The sequence below is a fragment of the Ictidomys tridecemlineatus genome, chromosome 14, assembly GCF_052094955.1.
Source record: "Ictidomys tridecemlineatus isolate mIctTri1 chromosome 14, mIctTri1.hap1, whole genome shotgun sequence".
Classification (NCBI taxonomy): domain Eukaryota; kingdom Metazoa; phylum Chordata; class Mammalia; order Rodentia; family Sciuridae; genus Ictidomys; species Ictidomys tridecemlineatus.
Window position 1 is genome coordinate 6,704,940 of NC_135490.1, and position 14,052 is coordinate 6,718,991.

A 14,052-nucleotide genomic window follows, 5' to 3' on the forward strand; every position below is an offset into this window, starting at 1 on the left:
CAGTCACCACGCCCAGCTCAGGAGATGAGAGGAGAAACCCCTCGGTGGCCCATTCTTCCCGGGGCCGCTTTCCATCCTCACTGGCTCCTTCTTGTTTTCCTGGACGGGGTGAAGGCTGGGTGACCAGGGCCTGAGAGTGTGCATCGGGACCCTTCCCGGCCGTCATTTATCAGCCCAAGAGCTCGATGAGGGTGAAATCGATCACCACAAGTGATCGCGAGCCTTTTCCAGTGTGAGTCGGGCTGCCTCCTGGCCTGCAGCTGAGGAGCCCGGCACTGACCCCTGCAGCCCTGCTGGCTCCGTCCTGGTGGCTTTAGATGCATGGCTGGCCACACGCACACCCTCAGAGCCAGCCTCCCGGGCCTGTGCCGTTCTGCTTCTGTCACAGTTCAGGAAAGGTTCTGCCCAAAGCCCCCCAGCTGGTGGCCAGGAGCATGGAAGGTGGACTCCTGGGGGTGCATCAGGGTTGCTGCTCAGGGGGGCTTTCTCCTGGGAAGTCCTGGCCTTTGCCTGGCTCAGGCAGCCCCCTCATGCTGGCCCCCCTCTCTGGACTCCTCATGAGTCCAGCTCATGACTTCTCACACTGCTGCCCCTTGTCTGGGGACCCCCTAGTGGTCCAACAGCCGCTGGGACCCTTGTCTGACGTTCTCCCTGCCGGGCTCCGCAGGCCCCTGTGGGCAGTGTGACTCCCTTCGTGCAGTGGGGAGGCGGCGGGTGCCCTCTGCGTCGTCCCCGCTGGCTCACTGCCCTCTCTCCCCTTACTCTCCACTGCACGCCAGGTTGCTGGGGGCCCAAGGCCAAGCAGAGCGTGATCCATTTGAGGTCCACGGCCAGCAGCAGACCGCCACAGTTCTCCTTGTCTGGTCTCAGAGACCCCTCAGCATCCTTGCATGGTGCCCCCCACAGGCACCCTCAGGACACGTCTGGCCCGCTGCTGGCTGGTGACAACGTGGAGAAGAAGGTCTGCATGAACGAGGACGGCAGCCTGTCTGTGGAGATGAAGGTCCGCCTGCACCTCCTGGGCGAGGAGACGCTGCTGTGGTCCCACAGGGCGGGAAGGGCCGGCACCCTCACTGCAGCCAGCGGGGAGGGCCCCGTCCTGGGGGAGGGGAGCCCCCTCTGCTGCCGATGGGGGGGCCACCCGTGGGGCTTCTCAGAGTCAGGGGCACAGAGACCGGGTCCCTGCGAGGCAGGACCTCAGGGAGCGTTTGATGGAGGCCAGCAGCCACGGCCGAGCTTCGAGATCTGGAGGAACCCCCTGTATGTCCCCCAGGGTGAAGGGGCGGCTCCTTGGAGGAGGTCAGGGCTGGCCCAGCTCTCTCAGTGCAGGGGCCGCTGGAGTAGAGGGGCCAGGAACAGGGAAAGACGAAGCAGGGACAGCGGCAGCCCTTCCTCCAGTGCCGGACATGGGGAAGGCTCCGAGCCAGACTCCTGCAGCCCCAGGACCCCCGAGGGTGGCGTGGGCAGTGACAGCCCGTGTCCAGCCTCCACAGCTGCTTCCCAGTGCGGAGATGAGAGGGAGGCTGGTGAGGGCTCCTGCCCAGGGGAAGCAGAGCTGGGTGGCCAAGGACAGCATGGCTGCCCAGGACCAGGGATCCCAGGTGCAAAGGGAGCCCTTTCTGACTCCTTGGCCAGTACTGGGCCTCGTGAGGAGTCCAGCAAGTGGGATGGCCAGCATGAGGGCTGCCTGAGCCCAGTGAGGGTCAGGACTTCCCAGGAGAAGGGCTCCCAGGGCAGTCGCACTGATGATCCCACCAGGAGTCTCTCACCTCTGAGCGATGGGGACTCGCAAGCAGAGCAGTGTGAACAGGGCACCACACACCAGCAGGCCACAGAGGGACCCGTGGCAGGGCCACCGCTGGCTCTAGGCCGTTCCCACTCTTGGGATGCAGAGGGAGGCTGTCCCGGGCTTCTTGCTCACGCCCCTGCCCAGCTGGGGAGGAGGAAGCGGCAGAGCCCGTCTAGCGCAGTGTCCTCACCTGGTACTGCCGGCGTGGTCCAGAGAGGCCGTGCCAGGCGGTGTCACCACTGCAGGGACACCCACTGCCTGCCAGACTCCCCCACAGCCCTGCAGATGCCCAGGACTGGCCCAGGTGGTCCAGGGCCACAGCTTTCTCAGAACTCACCCAGCACCAGAAAACAGGCCTCCAGGGACCTGGGACCCTCCGTCCCTGGCTCTCTGGATTCCCAGGACCTACCAGAGGCCAGCAGTGCCAGCACCACACTCCTGAGTAACTCAGACTGTGCTGCCGAACTGGCGGGGGACACCGAGGGCAAGGTGTGCTCCCCTGAGCCCCTGCAAGGGGGTGGCAGTCTGGGGGACCAGACAGAGGACACCCTAGAGCCCTCCTTGCCCTTGGCTCTGCCAGTTGGATGTCCCGAGGGAGAAGAGCCAGGAGCCCACAAAAGCTGCTGCTGCCCACAGATTGGGTCCTCCCCTGTCCAGGGGAAGACCAGTGATCCCGCGCAGGCTGCCTGGGGGCCCTTCTCTGAAGCCTGCTGGGTGTGCAGGGGCTACTGCCCCACTCCTCCCAGGGGCCGGCCCTGCGCCAGGAAGCACCCGACAAGTAGCAGTAGCACCAGCAGTGACCACCAAAGGGCTGACGACGGGGGGCCAAGCAGGAGCAGGCTGGGGGATGAAAAACTCCAGGTGGAGAGCGGGCTGTCCCCTGGCCCTGAGTCAGGGACCGTGGGGGCAACAGTCATGGTGGCAGGCAGGAACAGCCCTGGTTCTGGGCCCAAGCGTGTATTGCTGGGGACCAGCTCTGGCAACAGGGGTGGCCTGGAGGAGCCTCGGGAAGATGGCACCATGACGCCCAATGATCTGCCCCACTCCTCGCCAGACGCCATGGTCCGCGAATGGCTGGACAACATCCCAGAAGAGCCTCTGCACGTGAAGCATGAGATGGTGGCCGAGGCCACCAGTGTGGTCAGCAACATCCCAGAAGGCCCCCGGGAGGACCCTGAGGGGGATCACTCTTTGAGCAGCACTGGGGAACAGGCTCAGGCTGGACGGCAGGCCCTGGAAGGGGGTACCCATGAGCCAGACAGAACCCCTCCAGGAACCGGTGACGCGGGCTCCAAGCCAGGAGACCATTCTCATCAAGGTACAGCTCCGGGCCAGGCATCCCAGGCTGCGTCGGAGGCTAGAGTGGGAGAAGGGGCTACTGTGGGCCCTGGCATGAGCCCGTGTGTCCTTCCGGGCAGAGATTCTGCCTCCATGCAGATCATGAAGGCCCTGATGGGCTCCAAGCACGGCCGACCCAGCAGCCTGCCAGAGGTGTCCAGCGCTGAGGCCAGGCGGCTCCGCCGCTTGGCGGGTGACCTCATTGCCTGCCTCGCCCGGCTCCACTTCTTTGATGAGGATCTTGGGTCTCCTGCTGGCAAAGTGAGACCCACACACTCAGCGCGCTACCAGGAGCTGCTGAACATCTCCCAGACCCTGTGGCCAGGGTGTGGCCTGGGGCGAGACATGCTGGACTTGAGCCTTGGGGACCTCACTTCACTACAGGCCCCGCCGGTGACGGACAACTTCACGCCCACCTCCTCCTCGGGTGTGGACGTCAGCAGTGGCTCCGGAGGCTCCGGGGAGGGTAGCGTGCCCTGTGCCACGGATGGTGCCCTGGTCCCCGAGAGGACGGAGCTGCCCCTGGAAATCTCCCAGAGGCCTGATTCCAGAACTTCGGGGCACCTCGAGGACCTGGGAACCCGGCAGCCAAGTGGTCTCCCAGCTGCTCCCAGCTCCCAGGTGTGCGCCTGTGCCGCCAGCGGGGAAGGAGGAGGCGGCCCCGGGGAGCAGATGCTGGGCGATGGCCTGGAGCCATCAGGCAACAGCCCCGAAGGGTTTGTTGGAAACACACTGCAGGAAGCGGAGGCGCAATCAGAAGAAACAGAAGAGACAGAAAGCCCCCCAGAAGAGGGCCTCGAGGAGGTGGGGCTCCTAGGAGAAGCCGGAGTCAGCGGGGAGGAGTCGCCAGGTGGGGAGGGCACGCTGGGAGACCCGGGGGTGCCGGGAGAGGAAGCAGGAGGGGACTCTGCTTCTGCAGGGCTGTGTCCCCCAGGAAGCGCAGAGGAACCCGCAGAATGCCCTCGCAGTGAGAGGGACTCCCATGCCAGTGAGAGTCAGACTGGCCCCACATCAAAGTCCAGCTTGGAAGAGCTGTCCAGAGCAGATGCGCTGGGCTGTGAGCCAGCCCCGGCCAGGTTCACCCCAGGGACTGGGGAGTCCAGTGCATCTGCGGCCCACAGAGTGTTTCTGGAGCCTGACCCCGCCTGGGTGTCCAAGTTGCTGAGAAAGATAGAGAAGGCCTTCATGAAGCACTTGGCTACGGCCACTGCCGAGCTCCGCGCCCGCTGGGACCTGCAGGACGACCCCCTGCTGGACCAGATGGTGGCCGAGCTGGAGCAGGACATGGGCCTCCGGCTCCAAGAAAGCACTAACAGAGAGCTCCAGAAGATCGAGAGCCGGACTGGGAGGATGGCCCTGGGGCCGCCCAGGGAGGTCATCAGGGGACAAGCGTCCCTGCAAACGGAGCAGCGCAGGCGTCGCCTCCAGGGTCTGCACAACCTCTTGGCCTTTTCTGAGCAGACCTATGCCCGGGCCCTCCACTCCCTCACCCTGGAGGACCGGCCCACCCTCCACGAAGCCCTAGGGGACCTGCCATGTGGGGAGACTGAGGAAGACGAGTTCTGTCCCTGTGAGGCCTGCATTAGGAAGAAAGTGGCCCCTGTGCCTCCAAAGGACACCCCAGGGGCCTCCAGTGCACCTATCAAAAAGGCCTTTGACCTACAGCAAATTCTGCAGAATCTGCAGAAGAAGAAAGAAGGGGGTACTGATGGAGAGGCGGAGGAGAGGATCCCCGAGGGAACAAGGACAGAGCTGCCTCGGGACATCCCCGCAAGAGCCGGGTCTGTCCAGGACCTGGGACCCACGGTGGGCCAGGAGCGTGAGGGTGAGGGGAGCCAGAGGCCCAGCAGAGACGAAGATGCTCAGCTAGAGGAGGCCGAGGAGGCTGGTTACCAGGAGACTGCAGGGGACGCAGAGGCCGGGAGAGCCCACGGCCACCATGGCAGCACTGCGGAGGAGGCCCAGCAGCTGGAGCGGGCTGAGACTGAGAAGGAAGGAGCCCTGGGTGAGCACTCTGGGGAGGGGGACGCCTCGGAGGCTGCAGGAGGACCTGGTGACCTTGTCGATGCCATAGAGGCCCAGGAGGCTGGAGGAGGCAGGCGGCTGGAGTCCACGGGAGGAAGTCAAGGTGAGGAAGAAGATGGTCCTCTAGCTAGCCCAGGACAGGGACAGAGAAGGGAGGCTTCTGAAAATAGCGTCACAGACCAAGAGGTGACCCCACCGTCACCTGCCCCGAGTGAGGACACCCCTCACCCGGAGCCAGACCCCCAAACCCATGACCGCTCCTCCAGAACCTTCACCCTGGGCAACTGCTCCCTGGTCTCCCAGAAAGGCTCAGAGGAAGTTCAGGCCGGCGGAGAGCCGGGGGACACCGGGGCCGAGTCAGAGCCACCTGCACAGGAAAAAGTCACCTCCATGTATCCGGAGAGTTCCACGTCTGAGCGTGAGGAGCCCCCTTCAGACCCAGAGACTCTGGAGCAGGGGTCAGGCAGAGACGCTGGCGAAGGCAATGAGAAGGCCCCCCAAAGCTCCCCGCGTGCCCCGTCGGGCGCGGGGCCAGGGGCAGATGGCTTCCACCAAGAAGACCTGGACTTCTAGGCATGAAGCGGCAAGACGGCCTGAGAGCGGGAGCTGCTTTATTCATATTTTATCCTTAACCCTGAGCAAGGCTCAGGCCTCAGGGGACTAAAAGGATCATGGGCAAAGATGGCGACTCAACAGGGACGCAGCCCGGCCACACTGTCCCTGAGGTCTTCACTGAGGCTTCAGAGAGGAGCCTGGCCACACAGGGCGCCAGGAAGGCTCCCCTGCTGCCCCTCTATCATGGGAGGCCAGACGCGGCCAGGTGGTCTGCAGGGCCCAGAGGACGGCGCGGGCTGGAAATGTGCCAGGGTTTCGGTTGGCTTTCTGCTAGCCAGGGCTGCTGGGTCCCTCTCCCCACGGATCCCCCGTTAATCTTCTCCTTGGTCTCTCCTGGCACTCACCTTGTTTGACTTTGAGGGTTTTTTTTTTTTTCCATAGCCTTGAATGTATTTGATGACTGCAGATGTAAATATTTGGGGAAAGCAGATAAATTTAGGGCATTGGATAAAGTTTGTTCTTAGCCCCAAAGTCCAAGTGTTTTTTCTTAATACATATATTTTGTAAAAAAAGAAACAAAACAAAACAGGAAGAAGTTCTTACTCCTGACCCCATCAACCAGAGGCAGCTTCTGTCAGTGGCTGGATATATCCCTTCCCATGTTTCCCAAGCATGTGTAGCTGAGATTGTTCTTCGTATAACATTTATATGCTGCTTTAAAAAAAAGGTAAGGTAAGAATTTCCCTATTTGTCTCAAACATTGCATAAACCTACTTTTACACCTGAAAAATGGTGCGTTGTGAGAACATGAAGTACCTCACCTTTACCTACTGATGTCCAATTTGGCTTCCATTATTATTTTCTTACAATATTTTTTTTTTCTGAGCTTCTGAGGCTTTCTTTAGGATAATCCCAAGCATAAAATTACTGGGCCAAGTGATACCAATATTTCTAGGCTCTTGGAATACTTGAACCCAACTATTTTTCCAACAGTGGGTATATCACTGGCCTGGCGTGTGGTCATCAGGGTTGGCAGTGCCATTACAAATAAGAAGAAGACATTTGCTATTTTTATAGGCAAAGGCAATACTTCATTTTAATGGGGTACTATTTTAGATATATTTGATTACTAATAAAATAAAAAGCTTTAGGTTTAAAAATGTTTGCATATAGATTCTATGTGTATGCCTTTTACCTATTTTTCTATTGATGTTCTAGCCCCACCCCCTTTTTAAATTTAATCACATGGACCCATCATCATTTTTTAAAAATTTACTTATTATTTTTGGGATTTAAAAAAAATGCCCTGTGTCCTCTTCTTCCATAGCAGGCCTTGGGCTGGGTCCTCTCTACTTAGGGAGCTCAGTTGGGGCTCAATTTCTTTGACTAGTTCTCTACTGCTTCCATGTTCATAAGGACCATTTTTTTGGTATCCAGATTCACAAAAAAGGACATCTACAACATAGGAACAGGGTTCAGTCACTGATTTTTTAAACGTATCCACCAAAAGCAAAGATCTATGTGTGCTGTCTGTAGTCACCTACTTTGCAGACGGAGGAGATGTCTCAATAAAATGTAGCATGTTTTAAAATTTCTATGCAGGTGATTCCTTAAGATTTTGCAGTAAATAAAGACATAGCATGTGTCTACACACACACATGAGTATTTATATGTCTGGAGGGTGGAGTATTGAGCTGGTTTTCCAACAATCAATCAGCATCGACTGACACGACTGACACTGATACTGGCTGAGGGGCTGGTGGAGACCAGGGCCAGCCGTCAGGCAGAGTGAAGCAGCAGCACCTTCTTAGATGGCCCAGTGGGACAGATGGAAAAGTGAGCTTGTCTGGATATGGTGATGTGCACAGCTGTCCAGCTCTTGTCACTGTGAGTTGGCATGAAGCATCCAGCAGGCACCTCCTCTGTGATTTGAGGTCCCCAGTCATTCCCCAAGAGACTCTCCGGTGCCTTAGTTTCATTTCCTGCTGTCTCCCCTAATGCCAGAGTCCCTGCCACCCACTGACCAGGTGCTTCGTTGAAGTGGCACTGTCTCTAGCAGGAGAATGTGTGGAAAGAGCATGAAACGTGGGGTTGGAGGGCCTGGGTCAAGACCTCAGGCCCAACACCTGTGCAATGGCTGAGGGAGGTTTTCCTCACTGCACTGTTGAGAAGCAGATGAGACAACGCAAGAGACTGCGTTACCCACACATTGAGGAATACGGACATTTTAATTATCGCTGCTCTGTGTTCAAAGCTCCAACTCTCTCAGGTACCATACTGGAATTGTCACAGAAATTATTCCGTTTCACCCTCCCAGCACATCTGCCAAGTAGGCACGTAGATGTTGTTAGGCCCATTTCACAAATGAGTAAACGGGGGGTGGGGGGTGCATAGGAGACATAAACTTGCCTCCGCCCACACAGCTAGTTAGGGGCCAGGCCGACTCTACGCTCAGCTATTTCAGACTCTAAAGTACAAGTCCTTTTCTATTGTATCTTTTTTTTTTTTTCATTGCAATTCAGGTCCTGTGAATAAGTAACTTAACTAAAGGTGGGTGACACTTTGTTGAATTAATTTACTGCAAAACAGTGAAGGCTTAGGAAAGTAAATAGACGGGATTCTTTTGCTGATTGCATTGTCTTTAGTAGTGTTCTACTTCTGTACAGGTATCAGGAGCAGGCGAAAGCCTGGGTTCATAAAGCCAAGGGTTGAACTGAAAACGTACCTATCTATCCACAGGATTCTTCTCTTAGTTACAAACTCACCTGCTTTAAGCCTCCAAATATTTCTGCCCTTTATGTTTTAAAAACCTGCTGTTAATGGACAACTCCGTGCTTTCTTCTGGCTTGGAGATAAGGAGTCTCATGGCCATAGCTGAGGTGGGGAACTTGGTGTCCCCTCCCCGCCCCTCCCACCCCTCCGCCACAGCAACTGTGCAGCGGCTCATGCCTCTGCAATTCAGTGTCTCTTGAAAAGGTTGGTGATCCTGTGGTCTTAGCCAGCTCCTGAGTCAAAATTTGAGCTACTCATCCCTCCAAACTCTGCCCGAGTACTTACAGCATCAGTGGTAAGGCCAAACCTCTTACCTGGTTGGGGAAAGAACCAACCTTTCCCCCCACCCTCATGTCTGGCTGGCAGAGATCAGAAAGTCCAGGCTGTAAGGATCACCTTTCAGTGGCTGGGAATCTAGACCCCATACCCAGAAACTGACTTTATTGACCTGGTTAGGTCTCTAGTTCTACTTCTTTTTAACACTTCCAGATGCGTTGGATAGCTAGTTGAGGTGGCTGGTCCCTGAGTTAGCCAACACATTCCTGACAGATCCACCTTGGAGAAGTGTCTGGCCCGGCCAGAAAGGCCTTTCCCAGAGCTCCCTAGTACCCCTCAGCCAGAGGCAAGAGAGAAAAGCAGTTAAGAGCAAACTGCTCCCTGGTCCTCAGACCATGTGCTCAATTCTTGTGGGCCCCCACCTTCCTGCTCACCCAGATCCCTGCATCAATCTCCCCAAGGGCCCTTCTAAAATGACCAGAGTGAGGGGACCTGCCTCAGTCTGATAAAGCCCCCAACACAGTGCAGGCTTGGAGTGGGGTAGCCTGATGCAGGTTCCCAACAAATCATAAGCCAGCTGTCTTCCCCTCACTTTACCCTGCCTCGAGAAGCCTAGTAAACATACAGCTTGGCTCGTGCAAAATCCCTGTCCAGGGAGTCTGAGGTGGGGCCCGAACGTGCAGCTCAACAAGCACCGAGAGGAAACTGGCGTAAACACCAGATGCCTGCATTTATCAGTCAGACCCTCACCAGGACTGGGCATCCCCAAGGGGTGAGCACCTCTCACCAGCCTCAGCCCCATCAACACACACACACACACACACAGGTGCGTGCACACACACACTCGAGGCACACACATGCACACAGGTTCCCATGCGCACACACACACATATGTGTGCACAATGCAAACATTCACACACCCATGCGCGATGCGCACCTGTGCACGCAGGCACACAGGCACTCACACACGTCCATGTGTGCAGATGGTCTGACTGTCCCTCGTTACACAGTCTCCCCAGGGAATGCTGGTCAGCCCCAGTTGCCCTCTCTCTCCGCTCCGCCTCCTGAGAGGCAATTAGGTGGGTAAAGATCACCCTCCCTGACCCTCTCTCCCCGCCCCCAAGTCCAGAGGCCCAGCAGGCAACACAGGCCCCTGGGACGTGTGTAAAGGGATGTCACCCAGGACACACAGACCTGGGCTGCCAGGTCCCTGGCTCAGTCCCCGTCACTGACCAGGCCAACCTCAACAAAGTGACTAATTTGTTTGTCTTGTGCCGCAGCCAGCCCTGGCCTCCTGGGGGAACTGGCATGGGGTCTTTAGGCTTCCTACCAGCAAAGTGCTGAGTCTGAACGGACCTGCACCCAGGGGTAGGGGCTGCTTTCTCATGGAGCACCTCCTTGGGACCTGGCCCCCACCCTCCCCCTGCCTCCCCTCCACTCTGAGAGGCACCTACAGAGCCCACGAGGCCTGCATCCCTACAAGGCCCCACCAGGTCCACCTGGGTCTCCCTGCTCCCAGATTCTGAGGTCTGGTTGGGAATGAGCACCTTGCCCCCCTCTCCATGGCACCAGTCCTAGCTGAGCAGGTGGGTGAGGAACCCCTCTGCTGCTGCCCCCGCCCCTTCCACGCAGTTCTTTACCTAGCTGCCCCATTGCACCTGGGGGCAAGGACCCCTGATGGCTGCCATCCACTTCCAGACGCTAGCTGCTTTCCTGCCACCACCACCGGGGACGAGTGGCTCCTAACAACTCCTGCCCCTGCTCTGGGACCACCTTCCCTTCTTGCCCCCCCCGCAGCCCAGTGCTGGCTCCTTGCAGGGCAAACACGGGTGTTCATGGCTGCCCTCTACCTGCAGCTCCGGGTGACTTCATCAACTCTGTTGTTCTACTGCTACTTGGGGGCAGATGCCCCCCAGATCCAGGCTCCCACCAAGGCTCTTTCCAAGCTCCCAATCATCCTCCTTTGAAAGCCTGATCCTGACCCACTGCTCAGACCCAGCCCTGGCTGACCTGGCCTCTTCTGCCCACCACACACCTGCCAGAGCAGCCCGGGGCCTGGTGGTTCCTCCTCATGGTCACCCTCCCTGCTGCCCACGGGGTCTCCTCTGAGAAGCTCACTCCACTTCATGCTCAGCCTGGGCCACTACCTCTCGGAGGGGAACACCTCAGCACGTGGCATTTGATGTGACTTGCCCAGGGTGCCTCACCGCCCAGAGTCAAGGCCAGGGTCGGAAAGGTTGGGTGCAGCCCTCGGGCTCGCTCTGGTGGGCTCCGTTTCCTCCCTTTCCTCTCCCTCTGCTGTGTCCCTCTCCTTACCTCCCCTCTTCATTCCGCCATTGCATTTAGCAGCTGGAGAAGGCTGGGTTCCTGAGGAGCTGCCCTCGGAGGAGCACGTGTCTGGGCTACAGGCCTGAGGGGAGGACACCGGGTCCCTTCCTGGGCCACACCCAGGGCTCACACTGGCTGGGCTTCAGGGCTTGGGCCCTGTGGAGCACCTAGCCCCGTCCTGGATAAGTCCTCAGAGGCTAACTCGGGCTGTGGCTACGAGGCCTTTGCTCTGCAGACTACCTGGCCCCTGCCCGGACCTAAAACCCACAGACTCACACTGGCTGGGGTACAGGCCCTGGGTTCTAGGGAATACCTGGCCTTCTTCTGGGCCAGCACCCACTGGTTCCCTTGGGACTGGGCTGCGAGGCCTTTCCCGCACCTTCCTGGGTGTGGAAACCTCAGGTTCACACTCACCTGGCCCACGGAGCCTGCTCTCTGTCGAGTTCCCGACTGGATCCTGGGCTCAGCATCCACAGGCTCACCCCGACCTGGGCTTCCAGGCTTCTCTCTGTGGAGCTCCCTGTTCCCTCCTGGGCCCAGGAAGCATGGGCTCCCTCTGGACTGGCTCACTCTGGCCTGAGCTGTGCGGCTCTCCCTGTGACAACCTAAACCTAGAAATGACGGGATCTCCCAGGGCTGGGTACATACTGGCCTGTGGTCTAGGGAGCTTCTGGTCCAGTCCCAGGCCCAGTTCTCATGCGGGCTCTGGCCCTGTGCTCACTCAGTGGAGTACTGGCCCTTCTGCACCCCAGATCTCTCCCAGCCTGGGCCATGGGCCTTCCTGGCCATCTCTGGCCCACTCCAGTGCCTCAGCTGCTCTCACTGCCCCTGCACAGCTGAAGAGGTGGAAGGTGGGAGCAGTGCATTTCTAGGGGTGCCTGGCCGGGGGCGGAGGCAGGGATCCTCCCTCTTCAGATTTCTGACTCTTCCTGCAGTGTCCCAGAAAGAACAGGATCACTTCCCAACATTCCAGGCTGGCTGGGAGCACCCTGCCTGGAGGCAAAGGGACGAGGGAGCAGGATGACTTCTCAAAGCTCCAACCATCATGCAGTTCCTGGGAGGGACAGCCACCTGCTGGGCCAGGGATGGGCAGGTGGGAAGACTGAGGGTTGGAGCATGACTCATTTTTGGGACAAGCCTGAGCCCCACATCCTATTTCATTCTGCCCCAGCACAGTAGTGAGCTGTCCTGGCCTGGAGATCGGCAGGCCTGACTGGACAGGTGGCTCCAGGGCTGGTGACCTAGCCCTTGTGTTCTGCCACGGGTAGCAGTTACCTGTCTCTCCTTGTCTCCTCGGCCTTCCAAGCTCACCTGAGTTCCCCAGGTGATACTGCAGTCCAACTCACAGGGAATTCTGAAGACTCTACAGGATAAACTGAGTCTGTTCCCACCTGGGCCCAGGCCTCTTCCCCCCAGACAGTGTCCGTTCATCCTGGTCTGCCAGGCCGAGTGGCAGGAGCTCAGGGTGCAGAGAGGAAGCCAGCACCCCCATGGTCCCCTGTATTGTATGTACCTGCAAAGAGCCCCACCAGGGGTTCACTGGCCTCCCCCTCCTGATGAGTAAGGGGTCCTGCTCCATGTGCCCATGACCCAGGGAAACTGAGGGACAGTAGACATGGCCTCAGCAGCAACCTCAGGTCAAGCAGAAAAGGTCAGGTGGTCCAGGGTCTCTGGGCAGCGGCAGTGGTGGAGTGCGGCTCCTCCAGGAGGCATGAGTGGGGCTAGGGTGGGTCAGGGGTCATCAGCAAAGGCTGCGGGTCAGGGGTCACAGGACGGAGGTGACCCTAGTGAAGAGAAACTATAGGCAGGCCACGTGGCACGTGTGTGTGTGCACACCCATGCCTGATGGGCCTGTTTGCGTGTGTGTATGTGTCTGCATGTTTGTGTGTGTGCACATGGGGTCAGGTGGCTCTGTGGGAGGTGGGTGTGGGCCAGAGGGAGCCACGTGACACAGGAGTGTTGCCTAATTGAGGAGAGGGCTCTGGAAGGCAGAGTGAGGAGGGTGGGGGCGGGGACTCTCAAGAGCTTCAAAGAAGTCGGATGAGCTTCAGCAGACCCCACCCACCCACCCCCACCCCCCCCTCCGCAAGCCTGCAAGAGTCCCAGTGTGGCTTCTTCCTGGGCCATCAGCCAGCCCTGCTGGCAGCTGACCCTGGCCCAAGACCCACCAGGTCCCTAGGTGGGGGTGTGCAAGCCACCATGAGGGGTGTGGCCTCCTCTCCTCCAGATGTTTCTGCCTGCGGCCACACACTCTGCCAGCCACAATCCACACGGCTTCCCGGCTTCCCGTCCTGTCTGTTCCCAGCCAGCAGAATGATCTGCAGGGCTGATGACCTTGGAGGACTCAGCCAGCCCTTCCCAGCTCTGAGAGCCAGGGTTCATGAGGTCCACCCTGTGGCCAGCAGCCAGGGCCCAGGAGTCATAGTGAAGGACTCCCCACCTTGCCCAGGAACACCTGCTCCCAGGCTGGTGACTGGAGCCTTGGGAATGCTCTGCGGCTTTCTCCCTGCTAGGAGGAGGAGCTTTCACACCAGGGGGCCACACCCCTGCTTCTGTCTCTCCTCTGTGGTCCACAGGCCCAGAGGGGTCATGCCCCTGCCCAAGCTCACACAGCAAGTCAATGTAGGAAACAGTTTTTCTGATGTGTAGGCTCCACGGGGCAAGAACATAGACCTCCCATCTGCCTCTCAGCGTGGTGTGGGGTGGAGCCCGGCGGGGAGGCAGCACCCCAGCCTAATTAGACGCTGTAGAGGAGCAGGGACATGGGGGCGTGCTCGGAGATTAGTGCCCCTCCATAGATCATAGGCATGCCAAGGACATAATAAATAATCTGCCCAAAGGTTTTAAAGGTAAAAATCAGCAAACCATTAATAATGTCCCCGGAACCATACATCACGCTGAAATCTTCCCATTATGCGCTCCCCGAGCCGATGCGCATTTTCTCAGCCACAGTTTTTCTCCCCCTTTCC

The 14,052-nt window shown here is 58.6% G+C and overlaps 1 protein-coding gene across 8 annotated transcripts in view; it reads left to right on the forward strand.

Moving 5' to 3' along the window:
• LOC101961295 (RP1 like 1) overlaps nucleotides 1–14,052 on the forward strand; it is a 107,569-nt gene that overhangs the window by 29,484 nt on the left and 64,033 nt on the right. For 7 of the 8 annotated variants that reach the window (XM_021734526.3, XM_005337252.4, XM_078030792.1 and 4 more), the window contains one exon: nucleotides 780–7,302. The exons of the other annotated variant lie outside the window; for it this stretch is intronic. In XM_021734526.3, the coding sequence (XP_021590201.2) occupies nucleotides 780–5,725 (4,946 nt within the window). In that variant the 3' untranslated portion in view covers nucleotides 5,726–7,302. Of the gene's footprint in view, nucleotides 1–779; nucleotides 7,303–14,052 lie in introns of those variants that run through there. 8 annotated transcript variants of the gene reach the window in all.